This window comes from Periplaneta americana, chromosome 10 (assembly GCF_040183065.1).
Source record: "Periplaneta americana isolate PAMFEO1 chromosome 10, P.americana_PAMFEO1_priV1, whole genome shotgun sequence".
Taxonomy (NCBI): Eukaryota; Metazoa; Arthropoda; class Insecta; order Blattodea; family Blattidae; genus Periplaneta; species Periplaneta americana.
In genome coordinates, this window is record NC_091126.1 from 38765235 (window position 1) to 38783995 (window position 18761).

The 18761-nt window shown below is 35.1% G+C and overlaps 1 protein-coding gene across 1 annotated transcript in view; it reads left to right on the plus strand.

Annotated features, from left to right (window-relative positions):
- The window catches only part of LOC138707602 (cell adhesion molecule Dscam2-like), a 1410362-nt gene that overhangs the window by 905172 nt on the left and 486429 nt on the right, over positions 1 to 18761 (plus strand). The window contains exon 4 of the mRNA XM_069837241.1: positions 15849 to 15998. Coding sequence (XP_069693342.1) covers positions 15849 to 15998 — 150 coding nt within the window. The remainder of the gene's footprint in view (positions 1 to 15848; positions 15999 to 18761) is intronic.

The following is an 18761-nucleotide window of genomic DNA, read 5'->3' on the forward strand; positions in this document are numbered from 1 at the left end:
TCAATTTGCTTTCTAACCTCTCCCCTTAAAATTTTCCCTTCTTTCTAATGAACACCTCACCACTTATGTTGTTTACTTATTGTATATTTGAAGTACTTCCTATCGTCTAAAATTTCCCTAATTTTGAACTAACTTTTACTAACGCTATTTAATCATATTCATTCACTTTCATCGCTAATTTACAATCAGTTCTACCTCTCCTCACTTCTGTCATCACTCTTATCCCCTATTTCTCCATTAAACACTGAATCACATGTTTATTTTGTTAAACTGTTCCCTTTCACCCCGATAAATTTTCCGTTTGCCACTATTTTTGTAAGTCAATTCAACATTCATTTTTAAACTTACATTAATATACTTGCTGTCTTCCTATCTTTTCAATTTCTTTGATTGTACACTAACTTAGTCGACACTCCAATATTAGTAACATTTCACTAATAATTACTATTAACAAACACTTCTAATTTTCTCTAGTCACTTCCTTTATCAACTCTTGTTTCTCTGGACACTAATTCACTTATTCGCTTATACATTCTCTCTCCGATTGTTTTGCTAGTTACTCTTACCCCTTGAACACTCACTTAATTGTTTCTATGTCTTTTGCCACACTTTTATCACTCCATCCCCCTTAAGCACCAACTTCGTAGACTGTAGTCGTGCGGTTCCTTATTTCCTTCCTTTCCCTCACAAGTAGATGGACTACCCAAATCATCTTTACTTCCCCCTCTTTGTCGGCTCCGGACGTCTTGCTAGTTTCTTCTTAACCACCTTCTTGACCTGTTTTCTATGAATTTGAAATATAATAACATTCTATGTATTTTAGTTTAATTATGCTACACAGTTTGTATTTCATTGTTTGATTAACAGTTCATTTTTTACTGTTTAATTCATAAGTAACTCTTTTATACACGTAACTTTTATCTAAATCAAATTGTTGTGTTCTTTGTAGCTTGTAATTTCACATATAATATGTACGAGAGTTAAGTTTCTGCAGCTTAACAAGTATTTATATTTCGCGAACTTGAAGCCACGGTTCCGTTGGTTCACGTCGCGCTGTGTGATGTCTTATTCACCGAAATGAGAAGCCAGTTTTAATGAAACTTGATTTATTTTAAATCCTGAATTGCCGGTTCTGAAGTGTACAATTCCCTTAATCTGAACTACATGTCAGTTAGGGACTAAGTCAGGGTTTGAACCCAAGACTTGAGACGTGAAGCCTGCTGGTCGGTTATTACAACTCCGACGACAACTAAACGAAAGAGGGCGAGTGGCTCAAAACCCTCAGCTTTATTCAATTCTCCCAGGCTTGGGTCACGTGTCAATTCTGGTGTCAAACTTACATGGTCTGACAGAATGACGTTGCATATTTACGTCATGGTCCCGTGATGGGATGTCATCTTATTTGAGTCCAGCTAGGGTGAACTGTGACTCGTACCCTCGTGAGGTGATAAGACGCATGACTTCAAGTCAGGGGTTATTGTCTTAATGATAAAGCACAGACTATATGTCTGGCCAGAATAATTCTTATGATATTAACATTAAATTATTAAAACCCTTATATGATATTACTATTAACTTATTAAAACCCTACGTTCTTAGCCTCTGGGGCTCGTAGCTCGAACACTGGGGTCGGGATACATAACTCGAGTACGTATGTATACTTTTTGCTGGTTGAGTGGAAGAGAAGGCCTTACGGCCTTAACTCTGCCAGCTAAAATATTATTATTATTATTATTATTATTATTATTATTATTATTATTATTATTATTATTATTATTATTATTATTTGGCTACTAGATCTAATTATCACTTCGTTTCATTTTAATAATATATTTTTTTATAAATTAAAAAAAGCGAATGTGACAAAACTTTGTAAACATAATATCTGAATGAACTTCAATATACAGTTCAGCGGGTTGGGGACAACTGGCCACAGAAAATTGGCCACAGAGGCAACTCGCCACATAATTGAAATTCGTATCCAAGACAATTAGCCACACATTAAAATTCAAGGCAATACTCAAATTCGCAACAATTTATAATGCATTTCTATGGTAGCACAAGACAAATCCAGAAGCTGTGAACTAATTAGGAACTATGGCGGAAGAAATTCGCTTCACCAAATCAGAAAGAGGCTCTGACAAATTAATATATCTTGACTACATGTACACGAGACATAGAGAAAATAAGAATTTATTTGTTTGGCGCTGTGACATGCGTGGCGGGTGTAATGCAACAGCCACATTGTCAGAAGATGGAAGCAGTGTCGTCAAACAACCGTCTGAACACAAGAATCATTCTGCAGACTGGGGAAGGATTAAGGCAAAGGAATGTGTAGAGAACATGAAGGCAAGGGCGGGGACTTCCCGAGAACCAACGTCTGTCATTATTCAAAATGAGTTACAGCGTATTGCAAGCGAAGCCAATGTGATCTACCGAAGAAACCATCTGTTAAAAAAACTGTGCGCCGTGCCAGGAAGCTGCATCTACCACCTGAATCAAGGAATATTGACGAACTGAACGTTATAGCCGACAGATACACTGATACCGTACAAGAAGGAAGGTGGTTGTATTTTGAACCAGAGGACAACGTGAAACTTATCATATTTGCCACTAATTCACATTTAAATAAATTCTTACGGTCCCATTCTTGGATAATGGACGGTGTGGCAAATTGTCTATCTGTGGCAAATTGTCTATCTGTGGCAAATTGTCTATTTGTGGCAAATTGTCTATCTGTGGCGAATTGTCTATTTGTGGCAAATTGCCTATTCATTCATTCATTCATTCATTCATTCATTCATTCATTCATTCATTCATTCATTCATTCATTCATTCATTCATTTTATTCCATAGATCTTACATGAGCAATGAAGCTTTAAGATGTGGAACAAGTCAACATTTTACAATATTACAATTACAATTTTTACAAATTTTTATAGTTTTACAATTTAGTAATTTTCTACAATTTTTACAATTTTGTGCAATTTTTTACATTTTTTTTTTTTTTTACACTTTGGCGAAATGCAGTGAGATGAGATGAGGTCCGAGGATTCGCCAAAATATTACCCGGCATTTGCCTTTTGGTGGGGGAAACCTCGGAAAAACCCAACCAGGTAATCAAATCAAAGGGGGGTAATCAAATCAAAGGGGTTGATGCCAAGGACTCGCCATAGACCATCCGGCTTCAGTCCCACGGCTGGGGAAAACCTATTTCTACATTTTGTTTTCTATTTGATAAGTATGATGTAAACCAACCCAACATCTCATCTTTAATACCATAAAACTTCAATTTTTTTACTAATATACTATGGTCTACACATTCAAATGCTTTAGCCAAGTCACAAAAAATCCCACCTACATGTAGTTTCGAATTTAATGAATTTAGTATTTCATCCACCAAACTAAAAGCAGCATTCTTTGTCGATTTTTGTTTTCTAAATCCAAACTGTTCTAAAACTAATATATTGTTGGACTCCAGGTAATGATATAATCTATTATACATAACTTTCTCAAACACTTTTGAAAATGTTGTTAATAATGATATGGGTCTATAATTAGCAATAGTACATTTATCTCCCTTTTTGTATATTGGTTTTACTATTGAATATTTGAGTCTTTCTGGAAAAATACCACATTGCATTGACAAATTGCATAGATAGCTTAACGGAGGGGATAATATTTCAGAACAAGCTTTCAGAACTTTACTTGGAATTTCATCATATCCAGAGGAATATTTTGTTTTTAGTTGTTTTATCACATGCATGATTTCTGCTGCGGTAGTGGGAATAAATTTGAGACCTAAAAACTCAGTGTTAAATGCATCAGTTAGGTAACCAAGTGCAGCATCTTCTGCACAATCTTGAATGTTTAAGTTCTGAATAATATTTATATAGAAGTCGTTAAAATAATTTGCAATTGATTTTGGGTTATCTATTTTACTATCATTGATTTTAATGTAAGTAATATTTTCACTCTTTGAATATCGATTAGTATCTGTGGCAAATTGTCTATTTGTGGCAAATTGTCTATCTGTGGCAAATTGTCTATTTGTGGCAAATTGTCTATCTGTGGCGAATTGTCACTATTACCAATTTTCTGTGGCCAATTGTCCCAGTTACCAATTTTCTGTGGCCAATTGTCCGGAACCGGAGTTCAGCGATGCAGAATCCGTCCCTGTTTCCTTGCTAGTACTGCGGTGCAACATAATTATCATGGCAGACGAAACGCTTTGCGTATCAGTTTAGGGTGAAGTTATTGAACCTGTTTTGACCGATAAAGTTACATCCAAAAGAAGGACCTGGCAGTGTAGGTAATGGGCTCATTTTTTGTTATATGTCTTTTCAAGACCTTTCAGTGTGCAAAGTTTGGAAAATAACTTCAACATGACACAAGTGAAGATTCCTTTGTGAGAATTTTCTGCAGTATCACGGACTATCTCTTTAGTTCTTGTGTTGTGAGATGGTGAGGGATGAGAAAATGATAAGACATCCACATTTAATAAATAATAGACTACAATAAATCGTACACAATGTATGAGAATAGCTGCGAGGACAATAGTCGTGTTAGGAAACGAAAATGATGAGTAGCTAGAAATATGACAATAAAATAATGGAGAGACTAAATCAAAATACGGACCTCCGAGAGAAACTTGTGCTCAGTGTTGCCGCTGCATCTGACGTGTGAATAGCACCCCGCTGCCTCTGCCACGTCGTTACGAAGAATCACTGTCCAGGAGAGACACTTCACATATCAGAAATCAGCAGGGCTGGGTCGGCGATACACACGGCGACCGTGCAATCAATACTCTGCGAAATTCCTGTCTCTTACCAAGAATAAGGCTTTGGCGCCCACTGTAAAGATTTCGGCAGTTACTTGTAGTCTGGGGGAATTTTATGGTTTTCGTGTTTTGGAAAGTTAATAAATAGGGTCAGGATTTTTATGTAATATCAAGATGTGAAATATGTACATATTCATGTAAGAAAAATAAGCAGAATATGTAACAAAATATGTAAAATCATGAAAATATTTAATATAAATATCTGCGCTGGTTTGTATTGTTAAGCCTAGATATTTGTAGTCTGGTACAATTTTTAATTTTCTTTATCCTCGACAATGCCGAAATGTAGTAATTATACACCTGGTAGCAGTCATTTAATGCATGTCATTAAAGTACACCTACTCATTAAAGTACAGGTGTTCAGCCAATGACGACTCAGCTTACAGGTGTTCAGCCAATGATAAGTCAGCTTTGTACCGTTATAAAACCGCAAGTATCGATTATTCTCGGATATGCAATCGAAAGAGAATTAGCGAAAAGTCACGGAGGCTGGAAATCCAATATTTTCACAGAAGGTTATGTTCTGTTACTATAATAATTAGCGTTAATTGTAAATAATATTCAAATAAATTCAATTTCTCATCTCGTTTTTCAATGTCGAATTCAATAATCAAGGTTATATCAAGTTTAACGGGATTACATCAATGACATTATTGTTCCTCGGAAAAAATCTATACTTTCGCGTCTGCGCAAATCTCACAATTCACGACCTAGAACAAGATCACTTCCGATCTTGTCAGATACAAATAAAATGTATACATATGAATAATTTCAAATTAGAAATATGGTCGAGCAAAAAAAGTCGTATGAAACTTGCCTATAATGGTAATTAAGACGCTCGTATGGATATTTTGAAACTCGCTTGCGCTCGTTTCATAAACATCCATACTTGCGTCTTAATTACTATCATTATAGGCTCGTTGCATAATGTACTATTTCTTCACAACGATTTATACTGTTTTTGGTGCTCTTCCGCCGTTTCTGAGTGTCATAATTTCTGTCTTGTTCATATTTATATCAAATTTGTTTTTATTGTACCATTTTACCATGATGCTTATTGTTTCTTTTAACTCTGTAATGTCTATAGACCCTACTACTATGTCGTCCGCTTATTCGTATGAGATTATTCCCTCCTTAATTTTTACAATACAGAGTAGTTGTGTGAGAGAGGTTGCCTTTTGTTCATTCATATTTGAAGTGGGCGGTAAGGGGTGAGTGCTTCTATTACTTCCTGGAACTTAGATGTTATGTTTCGTCCCGAAATATATTCTTTCTCGGGTAGGTCAAAAGGCGTATTTCAAATTCGTAAACTTCCCCAGTAGCAGTTTTCTTTTTCCTTTTAAAGAAGTAAAAATGAATAAAACCCCTAAATATGTAGATTTGTTTAATACCAAGCGATAATATGCAATGTGGGGTAAATATGTAAAAATATGTAGTATCAAATTTTAATATATTAATGGTAATTATAAGATTCGCAAAGATTTGTTATTTATATACGGTTAGGTTCAAAGGAATATAATATGTAATGACATAAAAATCGGGTCCCTATTAATAAGATTCACCACTTAACCGTTGTTTTCTGCATTGATGGCAAAGACGATTACGAACTACTAGAAAAGCTGTATAATTGAAGGGTTCAGAACCATAGTGGTCCAAGCGCCATTTACTAAAACCGTAGAAAACAAGGGTTAAAATGAAGTTATTACCATAATTAAATGGGAACAGCAAGTAATATAAAGTATACACATTAAAACTAAATGATATGTAAATCTTCATTAAAGTAAGATATTCACTTAAGTTTAACCCTTGCTTTCTCCGTTTTTAATAAATGGCGCTTGGCCCAGTATGGCTGTGAACCCTTCAATTATGGGAAGGAAGACGGCAGATTTTTCTAAACAACATTTTTCATAACTAGAAATTTCATATGAACCGATGTCAACAACGTGAAAAGGCGGAGATATTTTTTTGGAGATTATCGAATTATCCGTAATTTCTTTTGCAAGATGATTCGAAAGTTATGATCAATATAACAGGCTTGCGATGAAAAAATTTGCATGCGCACCAGTATATTTCAGATTAATATTGCAGTGTGCCTTCTAGGTTATGGGTCACAGAAGCATCGCAGTATGCAAGTTGACAACTCCACGAGTATACGGGCATTGTACAACAAAAATCGCTTCAATCTGTGTGGCTGGAAAGTCGTTGACAGACAGCTGTAGTGAAGATTTCCGAATCGAGAAATCCCGTATGTGCTTTGACAGCAATGACGTTAGTCTGGAACGAGAGGTAACGGATGGAACGTCTTCAAGGTCATTGCTTCTTTCTTCTACGGTTGTTCCTTTTAGAGCTTATGAATAACATTTTCGTATGTAGGGTGACGTCTTCATATTTTAACTCGCCTGAGCCTCCTTCTACGTAGTTTAGGAGTATTATTCCACCTCACTGGAACCATGTTTTTATATCTCGTGAGATTATTCTTTAACTACCCTTTTTATTATTACTAATTATACGAGTACAGTAGATCTGCATCCCTATGAAACAAGAAATAATGATCAATTAAATGTACCATATGTCAGGTTGCAAAAAAACACAATCAAGCTATGTAATTACTGCAATAAAAGTATATAATAAGATACCTACAAATATAAAGGCACTTAATGAAACAAAATTTAAAATTCAGATTTCGAGATGGCTACAAAATTATCCCTTTTATAATATGAATGAATTTTTTGAAAATGATATAGTATTTTAGTTAAATTTTATTATTTTTTACTCTTTTAATATTTTAAATATTGACGCATTGTTTTTTATATTATCACATCGACGAGGCCTCTTGTACCTTCAGGCAAATATAGAATATGAATATGAATATATAGGTGTGCAAAAATCTGTTACTTGCAACGAATATAAAAAATTTTCATGTGAAGTACAGCATATTTGCATGGACATTTCGAGGAGAACTCTAGGCCTAGTTATAGATAACAGAAACTAGGGTGACGCAGAAAAAAAGGTAACTTTTGAAACAAATTTATGAAAGGGAGTAGTATATACTTTAAATACATTTATGCGTGTCTACCCATTTATGCCCGCTGGGTCATTTTCGGCCCACCCAGAAATTCTATTATCATTTCCATTATTAAAGGTATTTTTTTCTTTTATTGTTGATGACATCATTTCTTTCTTCCCACGCAATTTTCTCCTTAGATGAACATTGTTGTGGCTGACATAATTACATGTTGCATTTAGCGCTACAGGTGAACCCAAATAATCCAAGGTTGGTAATAAATCATTACACTTTTTTTCAAATTAGTACACACATTTTGAGCTAAGGCATGTAAGCCCATATGCCCCTTGGTTAGAAGTAATTACACGATGTTTTCTGCAAGGCAGTGAGACTGGTAATAGAACTGGGTCGTTTTCAACCCAGTGGGCACATTCATTGCCGTGTCTCAACTTCTTCACATATATCTAAAATCTTATTTATTATCTTTACTGTTTGTCCTGTCAGTGTAAATACGCACAAACTTTTGGATATTCTAGAAGAGAAAAAGGTTACAGAAACTTGAGAAAATATTTCCAATACACCAACTTCCTCCACCTGATAATGTTGATGTTACTAGCCATGACTAATTGAAGACGATAATAAAAACTCTTATCATTTATGTCTTAACCAACTAAATACAAGTGCTGAGGTTAGCATCCAGGGCATAGACGTCCAATTGTAACTCGTACGAGGTAACTTCTGGCGTAAGCAACCCGCAGCTCATATTCTTTAAGGTTGTTTTTCCTATTTTATATGCAAAGTTATTGGCGTTAGCAGAGCATGCTTGACGTGCAATATCTCCTGGTTCTATAGGCGGTTGGACACAAATGATCCAGGGTAACGAAGATGGCAAATCTAATCGGTGTGGCTATAAAACTTGGGTTATGGCTCAACAGCTAGGATATTGTATGTCTTTTGATATTCATCAAGGCCGTGCTGAAAATATTAATAGTAATAAGCTTGGGCTCGGATAAGCTATCACTTATTACTTTATGAGCCAAGAAACAGAAATTCTCCAGATCAACTCTTCTCTTTGTACTGGAACTTTGATAATTTTTGTACGTCTGCTAAATTCATCTGTGCCCTAGGGAATGACAACTTCAGTGCTATTGGTACTATAACGGAAAATAAGACTATTTCGTTTATATGACGTCATTCCATTTTCGACCAATGAAGTGTAATGAAATTTTGAATTCCAACCAATCACAGTCACACTTTGCGATAATTTTTGCAGCTAGATTTATCGCTATCAATTTATCGCATGGTCGTTCTTTTGTTTAGTCGTTGTCGCCAACTGTCTCCCCGTAAATTGATGATCATGAATACATTAAGATGTAACTACACGGTTAAACGTTTCTTTCAACTTTAAAGCAATGAATGCAAGATTGATATTTAATATTAATTAATATATTTACGCAGTGAAGACGACGTTCAAAACGGTTCACCATGTACACACAAAATTTTCATGCATCTTAATTTAACGTACGTTTTAAACTTGATTCTTTCAATATTCCTCCCAGATTACACGCATAGGCGATTGGAATATTGAACTGTGTAGATGCAGCTTTAGTTCCGTTACACACAACAGCGAGAATGCGTTTGTCGAGCTATAAAAAATGCTTTCGTGTAGCACTGATTGTAAGTAACGGTCGAAATAAGGCACAGCTGACTTGGTCTTGCTTCCACAGGTAACGTAACCTATAAGTGTAGCCTATAAAATTTATATTTTGTGAATGAAATTAAACAATTAATAGAAACTTAGATGTTCAAACTTATGTAACATGATCGCATATCAAACCCAAAGACCTTGCATAGTAATAATGTCTTTGATCAAACTTCCTTCCGTATGGCGTAAGAAAATTCGTGTTTTAATTAGGCCTATCTATACAGAGATGGCTTCACTGTGTAGCAATATGTCTCGCTGTGAATACATAACCTGTCCCCACTGTTACTGTTAAATTAAATGATGATTTCAGCACATAATGAAAATGTATTATGTTATAATAATAAGAGAAAAGTGCAGTACATGTAATTAACTTTGTTAAACCTGTATTTCGCTTTTCGCAATTGGCATTACTGAATAATAACATCGAATTTCTTTATTGCATTAATCGATATTCATCTATTTCAACTTCACAGTGTCTGAATAGGTTAAGTATTCGTAAATATACAATTATTAACATTTTGTGATAGAATTTTAGGGATATATTATTTACATTTTTATTTTATTCACGAAATAGTCCTAATAAGTGTCACTCGAGGTCAGAGGTTTCCCAGATAAATCTCAGGCCTCTCGTGACATTACTACAGATAATTTCTAATCGGCGATGTATGCAATGGAGGGGAAAAGAACTGGCCACCCTACCCCTTTATTTCCTGGCCTAGTTGTCTCATAAGTGGTGCCTTGTTGGCATCCTTATGATGAGGTTCAGACCTGTCTTCGGACAGTTGACTAAACAACAGCAATTTCCCGTAAGTAAAGAAATAAATCAATAAAGGATTAAGTAAATAAAGAAAACAAATAAATATTACCTTTCTCTCTCCAGCAATATTCTTAACATTTGTGCCGTTTTCAAGACGTTGAATAATATTTACTTTGTCAGAAATATTCTGACTTGAAAGTGTTTGTGACAGGATGCCTGCTGGTTTGCGGGGGCTTGGATTCTCGTCACCACAGATCACGTTTTACTGTTTTCTGCTTTCTTTAGACCAGCCATCGTCAAATGGCCTGCATACTAGTTCGGAGCGCCGAGACGCTGGCTGAGGAGGTAGTACCACAGTCTACTAAATACAGTCACGAAGCTTGAGTTTTGAGGGTGCAAGAAACAATAGACTGTGACGGTACTATTTTGCATTGCCTGTAATGAGGCGATATTAGCGATCCTAGTGGTGAGCAACTATCTAATGTTTGCATATTTTATACGTACTGAGCTTCGCGACTGTATATAGTAGACTGTGGTAGAAGTGTGCAGTGTGTCGAGCCAAACCATCACAGAAGCCAACTTTCTGACCATAATTTACAATGTCTTCTTCGATTGTGTTCTACACGAGCATTGACACCTAACATTGACCAGTTAGTGAGGGAAAAACGAATTCAAAAATCCAGGAAAACCAATGCTAATGATCAGCGAAAATAATTTTTTATCATTTGCTCTTTACATTGCAATAAAATAATTTAGGCCTACTTCAGTCTTGTAAAAGCAACGACAATATGTTTCATATGTTATACATAATAACAAATAATTGATTTTCTGATGTATGGTGTCAGATAAATGAATAATTAATTTTATTGTATTGACGACACTTGAACAAAGGAATAGGATGACATGATTTAAATATTACTAATGGATTCGATTTGTTTAATATTTGAAGAGTCCAACGCAAGAATGATGGATGTCATTTGGAATACATTTTGCAGGAGAAGCAATTGAAAGTTTGAAATGCTTAGCGCTCAAATCTTAACTGAGATTTTTCGATCATTACTGGACAATGACTATCAGTGTTAATGCCATATAACTCTCTATGTACATTCTATATGTCTTAAGCTATGCATTGACAGTCTTGGTTCATTTTCGACAAGAAAGTGACATCCACCATTCTTGCAGTGGACTCTTAATTTCGTAATAGTGAAAATGCATTATAGGTCTGTAAGTTCTCAATTACTTCAATATGAAAAAAACTATTTACTTTCAAAACCGTTACAGTAGGCTACATAATGGGAAAATATAACTTGTTTCTCGTCTTAAACTGAAAAGTGATTTACTTATCACACAGTTCCTCTTAAAATAAATTAAGTACATGCTTCTTCCGTCTGATTAAAAGGGTTGAACAAGTGAACGGACGCCACTGCCATCAGCTGATTCCTTCCCCTCAACTCCTGCTACACAGTTGATGTCTAAGGGATAGAACTGAGCTAGCGAGCAAACTGTGCCTGCACCATAGTGCACTGAGGTGAAGACTACTGCTTTAGACAGACGCATTCTAGTAAATCGACGGAGAAATGTATCTGCATTATTGAAGTTAGTTTCGGATTATGCAGAGCGCGAAAGGATGTATGTTATGGATTTATCATTTTCCAACAATGTGTCTCTTCTTAACAAACATGTATACCGGAACGTAGAACTTGAAATTTTGAATATTTGACTGTTAATTTTTTTTATTTTAGTAGGTTATTTTATGACGCTTTATCAACATCTCTGGTTATTTAGCGTCTGAATGAGATGAAGGTTGATAACGCCAGTGAAATGAGTCCGGGGTCCAGCACCGAAAGTTACCCAGCATTTGCTCATATTGGGTTGAGGGAAAACCCCAGAAGAAACCTCAACCAGGTAACTTGCCCCGATCGGGAATCGAACCCGGGCCACCTGGTTTCGCGGCCAGACACGCTAACCGTTACTCTACAGGTGTGGACACTGTTAAATTACGTGTAATATTTTAATTTCTCATTAACTTCTATTTAATAATAATAATAATAATAATAATAATAATAATAATAATAATAATAAGTTAAAATGGAACCAAATCTACACATCAGGAATCAAAATAACCAGTGCTCTAACATTAAATACCTTATTCTATGCCGATGATCAAGTCATAATTTCCAATTCAGAGGATAATTTACAAAGAGGATTGTATACATTAAATGAAATATTAAAAGATTTTGGGATGGAAATTTCAGCACAAAAATCAAAAGTAATGGCATTTTTAGGACAAGACCCAGTGAGAAGTAAGATAATACACAATAACCAATGCCTCGAACAAGTGCAAAATTTCAATTATCTGGGTTATGATATATCTTATCAAAATGAAAAAGATGTGAACAAGAAAATTACCAAATTTACACAAATTCTAGGAATAATAAATAATAAATTAAAAGCTAAATTAGTACAAAAAATCTACAAGAATTAAAATATATAATACACTAGCATTACCCACCCTTCTATAAGGAAGCGAGATTTGGACATTAAAGAAAAAAGACATGAACAGAATCAAAGCAACGGAAATGAAATTTTTCAGGAGAACAGCAGGATATACTCTTTTAGACCGAAAAAGGAATGAAGAAATTTTAGAACAATTAGAAGTAGAGTCAGTAGAAGAAAAAATCACCAGATACAAATTCAATTGACTAGATCATGTAAGAAGAATGGAAAATTCAAGAATCCCAAAAATTATGATGCAATATAAACCTAGAGGACATCGTCGACCAGGAAGACCGTTAAGAAGACTGCTAGATGGGGCCGAAACAGGTCTACAGAGGCCTAATTCGTGAAGGATGATGATGATGATGATAATAAGTTACCATCACTTTAAAACATTGCTCGTACATTTTAATTTTGTTCACTATGTGATTTTTTTTGTGGGTAGTAATGTAAATCATCGAACAATTTCCAACCATTACATTAATCCTTATCAACACCAGAACAATTTTTTTAATGTGTTACACCAGTGTTTCTCAAACTTTTCTGAAGTGAGGACCACTTTTTTAAGTCAGAACAGTTCCGTGGACCACCTTACTCTTGTTCCTTTCGAAAGCAAATTTATCATTTATGTAGCATATTTTAATACCAGTATACTTATATTTTAATGCAGAAATAATTAATTAAAATTAATTTAATTCAATTAATTTTATGTTAGTATTAATTAATTAAGTTAATGCTAATAGAAGAAAATTTCTTATATCGTTGTTTGCAAAAATAGAAATAAGAAAATTAATGAAGAAACCTGCCCGATTTTCAACAAGTAAACATGCAATTTTAATGTTCTATTATTGATGTACGACATACATTATGTGAACATTTGAATGTGCAGACTGGGTGTCAGCAAAACTATTAAGAAAGTCATAAATGCATGAAGAGGTTCGGTACTTTGGTTCTGTTATGAATTCGGGTTGTCCCTAGCTGGGTAACAGGCACAGCGCCAGATTTTCACGGAAAAGATGGCGAGAAACACCACGTTCATAGTGCTTTAAATCCCTCTTTTGTTGCTGAGAGTAGAGTGGTAAGACGATAGACGGGTAGGTTAAATAAATTTCATAAAATGTCAGTATACTGAGAAAAAGTGAAATGCGATTGCCATGTGTCATTTACAAGCTCTGAGATTTTCAGCTATAGTGTGATACACAATTCGATTGAATTTTATTTTTTCCTGTGTCTTTTTTGAAGGACCACAAGGGCAGACATCGAGGACCACAGGTGGTCCGCGGACTATAGTTTGAGAAACGCTGTGTTACACTAATACATTCGGTTTCATAACAATTGTCAAAATGGAAGCTCGACTCAATATTTTAAGAAATTACGCAGTGACTTCATCAATTATAGTAATGTTGCATATAAACTAGATTTAATTCTCATTTTGAACTTAATTTGAAGACTTTCATTCATTCTGAAATATTGTTTATGTTTATTTCGTTTATACACTATGTCAAGAACAGCTATGACTTTAAGAATCTATTGAAATCTCCATTGAAATAAATATGTTTGTCATACCTCTATTAGTCTCGTGTTCATGATTGCGGAATTAGTATGGACTGATGGCAGGAGTAATGGGAGTATCTCGAAGAAACTCTCCTCACAAAAATCGTGTACACTCTGATTTGGAACCCCTGTCTGCGACTTAAAATGAACGCTCGACTAGAATTTTGCTTAATGATTTATCACTAAATTAGTTTTAATGCTTACGCAAATTACCTAGCATTCCCGCTGATATCGAAATACTTTACAACATAGAGCTCGTTGATTTGCTTGCAAAGTATGCGGTCACATTTAATTAAATTACGTGTATAATAATTACTGAATTCAATTACAAAACAAAGTTAATATTCCAGAGTTGAAACTCCCATGTGGCCATTTCGCAAGTGAGTTGTTTTATATAATTAGCAAGTTATGAGCTAGCTGAAACGTCCGTTTTCATCTTTGCGCAAATTAGTTCCCTGAACCCGGGATAGCTATAATGTGAAACTGGGGGATGGATATAAACTTTCTGTTTGTTTCATTATTTGGAGAAGTTAGCATTTTACGCAACTTGAATCAATGGCAGGAAAGCAATTAGAAGCAGGTGGGGAAGAGGATCAATATTACTCTGCGCTTTGATAACTTACATCGCTATGCATCGCATGTATGTAGTCGTAACTATGGATACAAATAAAGAGACACGAAGTTGAGCACTCACTTCCCAGTACATTGTTCCATTTGTTCATAGAGTCTGAGCTGGAGTCCCATCTTACAGATTTCGAGTATTAATTGGAACGATTGCGCTGCCTTTCATCTTCGAGACAAAAATTAGCGTCAAGTCCGGTGATCATAGTGGCCGCCTTTTAGAATTCTCGTCACAGTCATATTGCAACATACAAAACTTTCTCATTTGTTTCGAGAACTACAGCTACTCTCTCAATAATCTGAAGCATAGAATCAAGTCTGTCCTTTTGCCCTTAAAAAAGGAATTTACACGATTTCCGGATTTTTTATTGTTCACAATCACAAGAATTTTACAAAACAATGTATAGAGGAAGACATAATAGAAGTAAAACGAATAAATAGAAATTGATCTTCTGTCGTACATGGAAGTTCATCTGACACTAAAACTTATCTTCCCTCTCCATACCCTTTGGTGATATAGCCACGGCACATGATAAAGTCGCAGGACAGGTCTTGCCTTCTCTATTGTACTTTTCAAACATACTCTTAACCAAACGGCTAGAAAATCGGCTTCCTAACCTGAAGATCTTATTTCAAATCTCGGTAGACAAAGTAGAAATTGTGCTAAGGGTTAAGAGCCATTATATAGGCAACAAGGACCACGATAAGGAGCACGATAAACCTAATATATGCAATATAAAATTTGGTGTGATAATTATGATGATTCGTGAAGATAATTAATTAGCAATTTATTACAGCCAATGGAAAAATATATGCAAATGCTTGAACTTCCTGGCTGTATTCATAACAATATTAATTTCCTTGGTTACAGACTCCAAGCACGTCATGTTGCCAACGGGCGAGCTACACGTAGTAAACGCCGACGTTTCAGACGCCAGAAGCTCATACCGCTGCCGAACGCTTCACCGCCTCACTGGACGCACTCAGGAGAGCGTGACGGCTGGTCGAGTGCTCATCGCTGGTAAGTTGACTTCCCAGAAATCACATTCTTTGGACATCGTGCACTTGATAACACTGATAAGCATATCAAAAAATGTTTTCTGCTAAAAGAGAAAAAATAGTGACTAGTTAACTGAAGTGCCCTAAATCCGAATCTGTATTCATATTTTCTGTAATTTTGAAAAGAAGAACGAAAAAAATGGTCAAAATTGGCAAAGTTCTTTATTAAAAAAATTAATACGACTATTACACTTTTACTACGTCATACTACTTTTGACCAATAAAACGGTACGAAAGGACGTCTTTCAACCAATCATGGCTGCTTATCGCACAATTTTATCGCTTCCCTAACATTTGTTTATTTTTATCGCTTCCCTAGCATTTGTTTGCTTTTATCACTACCCTAGCATTGGTTTCTTTGTTTGCCAACATTTCAAACTGTAAATTCTTTACGGTACTATAAAATATACTTTGCGACCGTAATTTATTTCCCGCATAGATAGTTGACTAAAAATTGCGGCTTCGTTCAAACATATTGGTGAAGGTAATATTAGTGAAATAGAATTTTAGTAATTCAATTAAAATCTATTTTATTGTATTAGAGAACTTTATTTCTTCTAATCTTTATATACTTTCTCCTGTTTTTGGGGCTCTTGGAAAGTTCATCTTAAGTTTTACGCCATAATAATCAAACAGTGGTAAAATAAGAGCGTTTGCACTGAAGTCTGTTTTAATTTTGGTGGAAAGAAGTCGGGATAACGTGATGGTTAGGAGATTCACTTCTTCTTCAAGAGTGCGCTCGGGCATGGATTTGAATCCCTCTTGGACTGATTAATTGGTTCAATTCTCAGAGTTTTTCACAACATTAAGGCGAGTATCAGGTAATGTCATTAAGAATAATAATAATCTCTCCAATAAGTATCTCACTATCAATTCCATCGACGGTATATAATCACGTAGTTGTTACAGCTTCATTAAATAAGCGATTTAAAGTACCGTAAAGTGGGGATATTTCGGACGTAGGGGTAACATCAGGCGGTAATTCAATTTATCATATTTTATGTTGGTAACACCAATGTTTCTTTAAAAATGTGAAGAAACATAGAAGCGATACGAACATAGTAAAAAGCGCGGAAAAGATGTTAAGAACTGGTGTTACCAACATAAAATATGATAAATTGAATTGCCGTCTGATGTTACCCCTGCGTCCGAAATATCCCCAGTTTACGGTACTTTGCTTACATACTCATATATAATTCTTTGTTTCGAACTGAAGATAAGGCAGGTATGAATATGTTTAGCAGAATGTAAAAACATAGCAGGAACTGATGTCCTTGACTGGAGGAGCACGTTGTAGAGTTATTTAATGAAGAGTCAGCGAACTTAAGCTTCCTATGCATACACGGAAACTAGACTTTATTTAAGTAGAATTTTCCGTAACATCATTCGGAACGCATTTTTCATGGATTATACCAATTAGTTTGATATCATGCAATTCTAAACTATCCACGGAGAGAACAAATCTGCGCCCATTACAAAGTACTTTGAACTAAAAATGAATATTACAGGCAAAAGCTTAAGGCAAGAGGTACAGTACGTATTTCCAATTTCAAAAATTAAGTGTACTTGAAGCAGTCATATCTCAGTATCCATCAGTCCTGGTGAAATGAATTTCGGCAAGCTAGCAGCATATTCCTTCTGTTTTCTTTAACATTTGTAATATTTTCAAAGAAATGTTTCTAATTAAAACTAATTAATTTCCAAAGTATTGCTTGATATTACTACCGCTAGATGGAAGTACAATTGCTCCATGCAATTCAATAAGGGCTGTAACGCGACTTCTTTTGCAGTCACTAGATGGCAGCATAGTGCAATTGATAAAAGCGATTGCCTTGAAAGTCCATTAGGTTGATCAGTCTGTTATATCAGATTACATTTAACTACTAGGTAGGCGAATTTCCAACTCTCACCGGCTGACTACACTAAGGTTCTCTGCGTATCCAGGTTTCGAGCAGACAACTCCATCCTTATGAATACTATGGAATAACGATGGAATAGAGATCGGAAGGAATGGTATTGATCAGAGTGCTGCATTGGAGTTAAATCGCTCGCTTGAACTCGGTCGAGTGTCGCACCCTCGAGTGAGATACGATCGGTCGTGATACGCTCGTAATAAATAGAAGCACAGTACAAGGTCATCTCACCGACATGTCTTATCTTGTATGGAAGGCGACAGATAAGATAGGCTGCAAAACTGTTACAGACGCAAAGATTTATACACTAATTATTAGAGATTATTATTATTATTATTATTATTATTATTATTATTATTATTATTATTATTATTATATAACTTGATACAGTTCTTGCATTATCGTGATTGTGTTCTCCGTTTATAATAATTACATTTACACCCAATAACATCTATCAGATGTGGCAAAAACGAAATCACTCCTGTGTGGGGGAAAAAAAAAAAAAAAAAAAAAAAAAAAAAAAAAAAAAAAAAAAAAAAAAATTACCTACAACATTATTTACATTACATTTTAAAGCAAGTTTTGTAGTTGTACTATGGAGAGGTTAGTTAAACACTGCAAAGTTTTGAAATGATAAACATCTATGATGTTACTACACAGTTCATCACTGTAACAAGAACGAATGTCTAACGCTCGGCTTATACCGTTCGAGGATTTATCGCTCGTGACAATTTTACCCATCATGCAAGTGCGCTACCTATCGTATTATGCTATGAACTACTTGGCGCTCGAGCGAAAACGTCCGATGCAGA